Source organism: Mauremys mutica, chromosome 2, assembly GCF_020497125.1.
Source record: "Mauremys mutica isolate MM-2020 ecotype Southern chromosome 2, ASM2049712v1, whole genome shotgun sequence".
Lineage (NCBI taxonomy): Eukaryota > Metazoa > Chordata > Testudines > Geoemydidae > Mauremys > Mauremys mutica.
In genome coordinates, this window is record NC_059073.1 from 218,670,968 (window position 1) to 218,683,003 (window position 12,036).

The 12,036-nt window shown below is 36.5% G+C and overlaps 1 protein-coding gene across 2 annotated transcripts in view; it reads left to right on the forward strand.

The window, feature by feature from the left end:
• The window catches only part of TOPAZ1 (testis and ovary specific TOPAZ 1), a 110,644-nt gene that overhangs the window by 39,758 nt on the left and 58,850 nt on the right, over nt 1-12,036 (forward strand). For both annotated transcript variants that reach the window (XM_045005291.1, XM_045005290.1), the window contains 6 exons: nt 1,100-1,237; nt 6,999-7,062; nt 9,069-9,220; nt 9,456-9,548; nt 9,850-9,965; nt 10,997-11,063. In XM_045005291.1, coding sequence (XP_044861226.1) covers nt 1,100-1,237; nt 6,999-7,062; nt 9,069-9,220; nt 9,456-9,548; nt 9,850-9,965; nt 10,997-11,063 — 630 coding nt within the window. The remainder of the gene's footprint in view (nt 1-1,099; nt 1,238-6,998; nt 7,063-9,068; nt 9,221-9,455; nt 9,549-9,849; nt 9,966-10,996; nt 11,064-12,036) is intronic.

Below are 12,036 nucleotides of genomic sequence, written 5' to 3' on the forward strand. Positions count from 1 at the left end.
TTGTTCTCCCCTGTTCTTCACTCCTCCCTCCTCTCAGGTCTGTCTTTATTCAGAGAGAGTTATACTGGAGGAAGAAGCTATCCTGGAGACACAGAGCCACTGTCCTCTTCCACCCGTGAGCCTGAGTACTCAATCATTGGTACCGTTGGTTCCAGCAGAAGTTTGGGATCCAGCTTTTTCATCCAGTGAGTCGGAGATTTCAAAAGAGCCCCCATCCTATTATACAGAAAGAGGAGGTTACTCTCTAAATTAATCTCTAAAGTAATTTCAGAGTATCATGAGTCATACTTATTGATATTTTTTGTGAAACTGCATGCCTCTGATGAGGAAAGAATGATTCATTCTCTAGACATCCCAAGAGCACTGGTCTTTTATGTATAAACAACAAAAGCAATTAGACACCTAGACTTTTTGTTACCATAGCAGAGATCAAGAGGTCTAGCTATATCTGCGCAGAGATTTTCTAAAATGGATCTCATTGCCCTGTGTTACCAAGTGGCTCACATCCCTCCCCTGGAGAGGATGAGGGTCCATTCCACCAGAGCCCAAGCAACCATTGCTGCATCTCTGCAAGACGTACCTCTACTAGAGATATGTAGGGCAGCTTCCTGGAGCTCCTTACCATCACAGAACATCACACTTTGTTCCAGTCTTCTGCTACAGACACAGCTATAGGGACAGCAATATTAGACAGCCATCACTTCTGCAATACCTCCTGTTTGACTACTGCTTGCTAATTTCCCACATGTGGAATACAGATTGGAACCAGCACTTGAAGAAGAAATGGAGGTTACTTATCTGTAACAGGTGGCTCTTTAAGATGTGTGGTTCTTATCTGTATTCTACTACCCGTCCTCTGTCCCTTCTGCTACAGATCATAGTTAGATTTGTGGCAGGAGAAGGAACTGGAGCGGTGCTGGTCTGCACTCCCCTAGTACCTCAGGTCAGAGCATGAGGAGAACAACTGAAAATGTGCTGACCAACAGACAGTGCTTACGAAAAATATCTGGACTCAGGTGCATGGTGCAGACAGGGACCCCATACATCTCGAAGAACCTCCAGTTATAGGCAAGTAACCTTCCATTTATCTGATGTTTAGGTTTCCCATCTGATCCAGCAGAACCTTGGAATGATTGAGTTGCCCCGTAAATATTGCAGATTTTATTTCAGTACATTGCGTGGCTGTGAAAGAGTGGAATGTTGGTTTTGGCATGTTCCTGAACAAGGAGATGAAAAGGTAAAGGAGTTTAATTGCGGGGAGGAAATCCACAATTTTAACACTTTCTATTTTGTATAAAATGTTTTGTATTCAATTGAGTTCAGTGTGAGTTACCTTTGAAGCTGAGAAATCCAAAGTGGGAACCCAGGAAAACACTTCCTTCCAGGTGCTTTTAACAGTTCTTTTAAAATGTTTTCCTATAGAGCATGTTGATTTCGGCAGATTTTCAAGAGAGTAGACAGCAGCAAAATCATAAAAAATTATATGTACTAACCCACTCTCTGTAGAATGTAATGATGTATTAATAGGAATGCCTCAGTAAACCCAAAAGACCAGATAAGCAGAAATTGTATATGCTCCTAAAGCAACAAAACCATCTACATTATGTCATCCTCCAAAAGGTAGGTAGCAATGTTATCTCTCTGTAAAGATGATATAGTCCTCCTTGAAGAACTGACAGACGGAGTAGAACTGGCCTTGTGTCCCAACTATGAAGCATCGTTGGCAGGTTCACAAGTATCAGTAGCTTCCACCTATTTTGCATGAAGCATCATGACTTCTAGTGATTCTGTATTTCAAGATGTCCTAAAAAAAACCCAAAATATTTAAAATCTATTCTCTATATGATCTCCTTAGCAGCAACATTGCATCAGACTTACAGTTTTGCACACATCCCACATGGTAGCCAGGGAAGTATTTGTGGAGATATTTGTTGAAGGCTGATAACCAGGCCAAGCACTTCATGGTTGCATCAGAGTATACTGATGGGAAAACTGGTGAATCAGTGCAAAAGAAGTGATTGAGTCCAAAAACAAGGAAAATAAATCTTTTAGGAATTGTCATACAACTTTGATCACGGGTTCAATTACTCAGGTATTCTGTTCCTGACAATGACCAGTATCAAAAGCTTCAAAGAGAAGTGCGGTGGAGGGGGGAATTTATAAGGGAAGTTTCTTCTTAACTTCTATTAAATTAGTTAGTGGATGCTTTATTGCCTGAAACTCAGGGGTTTATATCCTTTATACATTTAGTGTTTTATGCTATTTAATAAAGCTGGATTATTTCATGGTCTACACAAAAGTGTAATCCTCTTTTGAATCCAGTATGCTCTTGGCCGTGATGAAGCAATGAGTTCCACTAGTGAATTAACCATTTTATTTTTTAAAAATTGAGTTTCATTGAATGACCCTTGTTTTTATATTATGAGTGAGTAAAGTGGCTCATTGTATGTTTACTGATGAGTTTACTGATGATCCTTAGAGATCTTCCATGCTAATCAGTTGTTCCCATATGAATCACAATCATGTTGGCTGCTTTTTCATAAAGTTATGCCCTGCGTAAGGGAAACAATAGGTGGAATCAACAGGAGCCTTTAATAAACAGCATGATTTCCAATCCCACTTCAAAATGGAACACTCTGATTTTTAAATGTTACTAACTTCTAGGCTTCAATTGACCTATTTTGTGGATGGATACATCAACTCCTAGTCTAGAATCCAGTGTTGTCATTAAAATTCTTCTGGACTCCTGCATATTGATCTCCTCAAAATTACTCATGCATGGAAAAGTATATGTTGTCAGCTTTTTAAAATTAAAGTCAATGTGACTTTTTCTGAAACTGTCTGTTTTCTACAAAGTAATGACCCAGTTGAAACAGGGTGACAAGTTTCAGAGTGGTAGCTGTGTTAATTTGTATCCGCAAAAACAACGAGGAGTCCTTGTGTCACTTTAGAGACTAACAAATTTATTTGGGCATAAGCTTTTGTGGGCTAGAACCCACTTCATCAGATGCGTGAAGTGAAAAATACATTTCCCCAATACTAATTTCTCCCTACTGTTACTCATACCTTCTTGTCAACTGTCTGTAATGGGCCACTCTCTTACCGCTTCAAAAGTTATTTTTCCTCCGTTGGTGTCCTGCTGTTAATTGATTTATCTTGTTAGACTGACCACACACTTGGTAAAGCAACCCCCATCCTTTCGTGTATTTATACCTGCTCCTGTATTTTTCACTTCTTGCATCCAGAGAAGTGGGTTCTAGCCCACGAAAGCTTATGCTAAAATAAATTTGTTAGTCTCTAAGGTGCCACAAGGACTCCTTATTGTTTTTTCAATTGAAACACTTTCTTACAGGAATCAAGGACTTTAAAATCCATTGCATTTTCAGATGCCAAAAGCTACTGTCCCTGTCCATCATTCAATAAGACTATATCATAGAGGCAGGCTTGGACCAAATTCTCCATATAATTTAAGTGTATATATCCTCTCCCATCTAAATTTATTACAATTAACTCTAAATGTAGACTTTCCCATTTTTGCTTGGTCCGTAGATTCAATTATACCCCTTGTAAATTGAGACAATTAAATCAAGGAAAGTCTCATACAAGCTGGAAATGAGGCTCACAATTAGGCTCTTTTATGCATGTAATGTGGACTTGTCCCATGATTAAACCTTTCTGCAACTGGATTTTCCAAGCAATTTCACTAATATTTGGAACAATGATTGCTCCAGATGCAGTCTTGGTATTTTTGGGCATCAGTCCAAAATAGGAGGAAAATAGATTCCAAAAGAAAGCAAATTAATTTACATACTTTTGGCCTGTGCTAAAATTTGTTTTAAATGCCCTCAGCCACCTGGGGTTTTAGATGGGGTTAAATTAGCTCATCCACTACCAAGCGACATTGCATTTTTTTAACAGTAAAAGATCCCATGTGATTTTTTTTCCCAAAAGGGACCTTTTTACGCCTTAACAAAAAGCGGTACTGATAGCTACTAAAAAAATTTAATACAAACTCTTATTTTTGATGTTCTGCATGTGTTTTATTTATAATAAATTGAAGTACTGAGATTCTAAAGTGTTAAGATTGTCTAGTTCTTTCACTATCAGCCTTGCTGATCTGCAGATGTTAATTTTTTTTAGGGAAGAAAGATTGATTTATGGTTAAGTCATAGCTCTGGTTCTGACATTAACTCACTGTGTCACCTTAGACAAGCTACTGGAAGGGACATGTCCACTTCAAAATTAAACTATTTTTTATTACTTATAGTTGCTACAAGTGACACACAGGACTATAAATGAAGGATGCAGCAAAAAAAATTCACTTTGTATATTTGATAGCATACTTATGTATTTTCAGTCTCACTTTTTACTAGAATAGTCAATCAGTTCCCTTTTTTGGGTCTTTCACAGAACAATAGGGGAACAAAAGACATTTAAATATAGGGGAATATGTTGTAAATCCACAAAAATTGGAAAGGCAATTGTACTTGAAACTTTTTTTTTTAACTGACAAGATTTCAAGTTAGAGAGAGAGGAGGTGGGTGAGGTAATATCTCTTACTAGACCAACTTCTGTTGGTGAAAGAGACAAGCTTTCAAGTTTACACAGAGCTTGAAAGCTTGTCTCCCTCACCAATGGAAGATTCTGATACAAGATATTACCTCACCCCCCTTGTGTCACGGCTACAACAACACTGCATACAAGATTTCAAGTTGACAGTGTCCTTTTAATCTGACTGTGCCTTGGTTTCTTCATCTGTAAAATTACAGGAGAATACTTTTATATTGCAAAGCTAAATTCATTAATTTTTTTTAAAGCATTTTAAGATCCTTCAAATGAAATTCTTGACAAAATATTTCAAAACCTCATTTTAATCTTGCGAAATAATTTATTTTAAAAGGCTCTTTATCACTGGCATTGGTCTGTAGTGAAATAACTTCAAGTCAATTTTCTGGGAAATTGCTTTATGGGAAAACAAAGTAATATGTGAACATAAGAACATAAGAAAGGCCGTACCGGGTCAGACCAAAGGTCCATCTAGCCCAGTATCTGTCTACCGACAGTGGCCAATGCCAGGTGCCCCAGAGGGAGTGAATCTAACAGGCAATGATCAAGTGATCTCTCTCCTGCCATCCATCTCCATCCTCTGACGAACAGAGGCTAGGGACACCATTCTTACCCATTCTGGCTAATAGCCATTTATGGACTTAGCCACCATGAATGTATCCAGTCCCCTTTTAAACATTGTTATAGTCCTAGCCTTCACAACCTCCTCAGGTAAGGAGTTCCACAAGTTGACTGTGCGCTGCGTGAAGAAGAACTTCCTTTTATTTGTTTTAAACCTGCTGCCTATTAATTTCATTTGGTGACCCCTAGTTCTTGTATTATGGGAATAAGTAAATAACTTTTCCTTATCCACTTTCTCAACATCACTCATGATTTTATATACCTTTATCATGTCCCCCCTTAGTCTTCTCTTTTCCAAGCTGAAGAGTCCTAGCCTCTTTAATCTTTCCTCGTATGGGACCCTCTCTAAACCCCTAATCATTTTAGTTGCCCTTTTCTGAACCTTTTCTAGTGCTAGAATATCTTTTTTGAGGTGAGGAGACCACATCTGTACACAGTATTTGAGATGTGGGCGTACCATGGATTTATATAAGGGCAATAATATATTCTCAGTCTTATTCTCTATCCCCTTTTTAATGATTCCTAACATCCTATTTGCTTTTTTGTCCGCCTCTGCACACTGCGTGGACATCTTCAGAGAACTATCCACGATGACGCCAAGATCTTTTTCCTGACTCATTGTAGCTAAGTTAGCCCCCATCATGTTGTATGTATAGTTGGGGTTATTTTTTCCAATGTGCATTACTTTACATTTATCCACATTAAATTTCATTTGCCATTTTGTTGCCCAATCACTTAGTTTTGTGAGATCTTTTTGAAGTTCTTCACAATCTGCTTTGGTCTTAACTATCTTGAGCAGTTTAGTATCATCTGCAAACTTGGCCACCTCACTGTTTACCCCTTTCTCCAGATCATTTATGAATAAATTGAATAGGATTGGTCCGAGGACTGACCCTTGGGGAACACCACTAGTTACCCCTCTCAATTCTGAGAATTTACCATTAATTCCTACCCTTTGTTCCCTGTCCTTTAACCAGTTCTCAATCCATGAAAGGACCTTCCCTTTTATCCCATGACAGCTTAATTCCTCTCAATTTTATTTCTGGACATCCTTTTGACTTGGGGTCTCTGTACATTTTTTCTTCCACACTTGTGTTTTCTACCCTTATCTGTTCCCTTTCCTGAATGCCTATTTTCACCTTTTAGTGAACTCTGGTAATACTATGGTAGCCTTTTTTATTTCCAATCTTTTCTCCCGCTTGATGCAAATATCTGTGTGGGGCCTGGTCTACACTAGGGTGGGGGGTTGAACTAAGGTACGCGACTTCAGCTACGCAAATAGCGTAGCTGAAGTCGAACTACCTTAGTTCGAAGTACTCACCCGTCCAGACGCCGCGGGATCGAAGTCCACGGCTCCCCCATCAACTCCGCCACCGCCGTTCATGGTGGTGGAGTTCCGGAGTCGACGGGAGCGCGTTCGGAGTTCGAACTATCGCATCTAGATTAGACGCGATAGTTCGAACTCCGAGAAGTCGAACTCTACGCGTCGACCCGGCAGGTAAGTATAGACCTACCCTGGGAAATTCTGATATAGGTCTGTTTATACACACATGCAATTATTCCCAACAGTTCCTTCAGAAAGGTCCCAAAGCAGCCATCCAAATCTTTTTAAGTTGACAGTATCTGTCCTGCTTCAGCACTGCTTTGACTATAGGCCAACTAGTTTATCATGCATTCACTGTCATCAGATGTAATTTAATCAACCAGAAGCAACCTAATGCTTACTTGCAATATAAAATTGACATTCAGTCTACTCATATGTTGGAATACAGCTTACACTGTTGTAATGGATTCTGCTTTTATTTTTCTAGATTTGCATGGCAATACTTAAGACGTATATAAATATCAATGAATCAAGTTTGCTACAACGTTCAGGTATGATATAACAGAAAATGAATGTGTAATATTGTGATTTATAAAGGAAGTCCAGGACAGGAGCCATGAGCAGAGAGACAGACTAGTTGTGTAAAATCACAATGAGTAATGATAACTACAAGTTATTTAAGGCAAGAATCATGATTGGTCCTTTTTTTGTGCAAACCTCCCATTGACATTGAGTGTTTTGCTGTAGATTGATGGCAATACGTGGTCCTATTCCTAGACAAACTATGATAAGATAAAGTTAGGTTGAGAGTGCGTATCAACACTTAAAGACAAAAAATATTACCGGGAGTAATTATTCCAAAACCAAGCATTACAGACTTAGGAAATTCAGAGTTAAGGTTACATTTAAAAGAAATTCAAACATGTTAAGGTTAAAAAAAAAATGCAGTTAAGGCACCCAAACAACTTTAACTCTGCCCTCTAGTGAAACCAAGCAGCAACCATACAATTATGATTACGGCATTTTAGTATTTAATTACAGATACATTAAGTTTTTTTTTAATATATATATATATATATATTTCCATCTCATGACATCACTACAGGGAGTTTAAAGAATAGGGATAAGAATGGTTGGAGGAATGGAATTCTGATGAAAACTAAAAAAGCTAAATGTGCATAGTGTGGCTTCTGAGATAGTGTGAAGAATATAACACTGTAAAGGTATTTGAAGGGTGCAAATGTCAACGACGGACAGCAATTTTAGGTCCTGATCCTGGAATCAGATCCATATAGACATACCTATGTACACATATAGAGCTCCGTGGAAGTGGAATTCTCTGCTCACATTATTCAGTTGCAGGCTTACGGCCATAGATTGGTACCCAAGGAACAGGAGAATTATAACTGGGAGTAATGGGATCAAATTGAACTTGAAATCTAGTTAATTTAAAAAAAAAATAGCAGATTCAGGGAATATAATGCTTCTAAGTCTCTTGCAATTTGGGTCAAATAAATCATTGTCTTGTGTGTTAAAATGTTTTTCTCTTTCCTATTTCTGTTTGGAAAGCTCACACAAATGAGGAGATTGACTATGCTGGGAAACAGCAAAACTAACTATATGCCAAATGTCTGAGGCACAAAGTGCATAGAGAAAAATTGCTAAAAATGAAACTGACAATCTTAGTTACAATAGTAGATGAAAAGTATTCAGATGGAAGTCTGACTTTAAGTTGTCAGTGTTTCTTTGAGAGGAAACATAAACTTAATGTCAGGTGGAATGCTTGCTGACAGTGGAAGGTGTTGCTAAATTGTCTTCCCAAAGTGGTAAAAGCCATATTGTTTGGGACATTTTAAATCAGATTGGAACAAGTGCTCTAGTCAGATTCCCTGTATTTCCAGTGAGGCTGGACTAAATTTACTGTAGAATAGTAATAGATCTTCTAGTAATATCTTTTTAATTGCTAGTTTCTGTGATTCAATGAAAATATGATGAGCAAAGCTGAGTGGCTCTGAAGACTGATAATAGAATATGGATCTTTTAATCTCTAGTATTCTCTCTGATTAATACCTGATCTTGGGCGTGACAAAAAGTGATTGCTGTCTGACACTTGTGTGGCCTGTGTGAAATAGGTCCAGTTAGTGGACAAGTGTTGACATAACAAACACCATCTCAGTTTGCATTGTATCTTTCTCGTCCATCTCATCAGAGTTGCCAGTTGCTAAATGGATATGGAGGTTGAACTCTACCTTCTCTTAAGTGTTCTCTAGTGCATGGTGGAGGCTCATTTGTGTGGCAATATAGTATGACACTGCTAATCCTTTTACAGTATCCGTTTTATGGATAATTCAGGAATCTGAGTCAGTCTGGCTCCCATTATCGCAACTAAACTCACAGAATTTATCGCAAAATATTTTGTTTTCACATTTGTATTTTAATATAGTGCCTGTATTAAGAAATAACTTCTGTTTCAGGAAATAAGTTGTTTAAATACTTAAGAATGTCAGATACCTGCAAATAGGATTGACTGTTTCATTTGTTGGTTGTTTTTTTTCAGTCCAGATATTTATGAATTACTACAGAGAAGTTACTCCTGGTGTGCATTTTGATTCACAAGTGCTGAATGATCTTCTCATTTCTTTGATCAAGTGTTGTTTGTTGAAAGAAGTATTTCAGTTGTTAAATGTTGCTGTAATGATTAAAATGCTGGTAAGTGACCAGGAAATATTTTGAAAGTCTATTAGATTTATGGGATCATAGTTCTCCTAAAACTCATTAAGTTAACTGTAATAAGTTTTCTGTTTTGTTTACGTGGACTCAGTTCTGAAAGACAAAACTCTGCATAAGGCAACTCATAAACTACTATTATGAGAACTCTAAAATCTTTACAGGAGACAAATGATTAAACGATTAGGATTTTTTTAAATACTTTTTTTTTATTTAGCCAGCTGTTGATGTATTCCTGAAGGTGTTTGAGCATGTGGCTTCCATGAATATAAAAGATGCTGTACCTTCATTAATAGATATCTTTTGTAAGGTATGACTTTTTTCCATTATCTCCTCCTGTGTAGCAATGTCACACAAACATCTTGCCTACTTTTAAAACCTGGACAATGAAATTTTAAAGATTGAATTTAAAACAAGCATCTTTGTTCTAATGTAGCTAGGCTCTTTGCACAGGTTCTTCTTTATCCCTTACTTTTTAAAAATCTTCTCTCCCACCTTTATTTCTTACACTATTATGTTATAGCCTCCATTGTGCTTGCTACTTGGTTCTGGAAATATTTCAGAGATGCTAATTTGTATGTACATCTGCATTTTTTCTTTTGATGCTACAGCTTTTTGATGCTGGAATGGTTTTTGAGCTTGAACATTTTAACTGTATTATTAAGTTCCTTCACCAACTGCAAGTTTCCAGTCAAGAAATTAATGTTATTTTGAACATGAAATCAAGGTGCGTATTTAGTTTAGGGAGTTATTTTACAGTTAATGTGTAAAATATATTTAATGGTTTCTTCTGGTTTTCATTTAATACAAAATTATGTAAAGAACAGACTTAAAGTATATTCCAGTTTTTGGATTGTTACTAATTAGAAAGCATGGTAAAAAGGTGCAAATTTATACACTTTGTACAAAAATGAGAAGTTCAGTTATTCAGTAACTACATGCTGATGATATTTAAAAGGGCTGCCAGTTTAATGGAGAATGCTAACACCAAGTAATGGGAATCAGAAGACCAGGATTTTTGTTTCAGTTATTTATTAGATTTTCCACAGCATTCATGATTATTAAATCTGATTAGCACAGCGGGGAGTAGCATGCACAAATTATGGTGTGACCTTGGGAAAATCATCTAATGAACTCTGTTTTAAATGGTTTGCAACACCTGTGTGAGGTAGGTTGTATCATTTTTACAGATAAGGAAGCTGATGCACAATTAAGTATGCCGTGCAAGGTGTCACAGAATGTCAGTTGCAGAGCCAGAAAAAGACACCTTACAACCATGCTCTTGCTCTGTTCACTAGATCACACTTCCTCATGTAATTTGACATAATTTGAGACTGTTATAGAACTTAGTGGGATATATGAAACTCAGTTTACATTTTGTCTTATCACTGCCTTTTCATTGATAGTTACATTGAGATAAATCTTTTCTATTGCAAGTTAGTGCCTTTTTCTGTGGAAATAGTTTTCTCACTAGAATAATATTTGAGAAATATGATAAGTAGTCTAGTAAAATATTTGAAAATGATTTGTGCAGTATTCATTATAATAGTACACTGTTGAAGCACAAATAACATTCTTAATATGATTAAATATATTTGCCTTTTCCCTCTTGAGTGGTGTGTGTAAGCCGAGGTGCTGGGGGGTTAGAAAGGTAATGATCTAGGACTGAAAACAGTGCTGCTTTTTTTTTTAAGTGATAATACAAAGTACTATACTCTCAAACAGGTAACTATAATTAACAATTTTCTCTTGTTGAAGATTTCAGGCAAGACAGTTTAAAAAGAACTGGCTTTGTGACCTAAATTTGGCAATAGCTGAAATTCAGGTACAGTATGAGCATTTAGTTTTTGGAAACAAATTTCAGAACTAAGCATACAAAATATATAGTACTTAATCAGTTTGTATTTTTGTTTTTAGTCTAGTTGCTGGTTTTATTTCTTTAAAGCCATAGAGCGCAGCAATGTTTTGTCAGTCATAAAGGAATGTTAGTTACTTTTACTTTGAAGACTATTAAAAATACGAAAATATGTTCCTTTAGTCAAAGCAAAATTGTAGACAAGGATGGCTAGCATCCAGTTAGTTATCTTAGTTATAAAGTGATGTGTCCATGTGGCTTTAAAGTTGTGGATATTTGTAGATTGTCTATATATGTCTTAAATGACTTAGGATTTCAAACTCTTTTTTTCTTTAATAGCAAGTGGTTCAGTTTACCTTTTTAAAATGTTAATGTAAACTGAGAACTTTTTATCTGAAAATACCAGGATTCAGATTCAAGCACTTCCTAGAATAAGAGGTAACATAACAAATACCTAAAGCTCTACAAGAGCTACATTACTTAGTGCTGAGAGCTAGGATTATGGTGCTACCAGGAAGATAATTAGTTTAATTGAAATAGTGCCTCCTAAGGAACCTGATAAATTGTTATTTTTGGATGAAACAATTGTATGACTTACCCTTGGAATTTGTGGTGCTTTTGATTTGTTATGGTGTATCATTCCTTAACAAGAATATACATTTTATATTCACTTACAATTAATAGGATTCCTGTCTTATGAAAAAAACAATTCCAAAAGGGGCCTATTTGGAGTGATAATGGTTAACAAATTATAAATAAGAGCAGCAATGTGATTATTTTTCTTAATATGCATTTTATTTTGTAGTATTTGTTATTTTCACTAACAGTAATACTGTGGTTTTTAAAGAACTATCCCCAAAGCTGGTGTACATTTGAGCAAGAATTTAAGGAAATAGTGGATGTAGGTTTCTTGTTAAATAGGAGGGGAGAATCTTTAATGCAT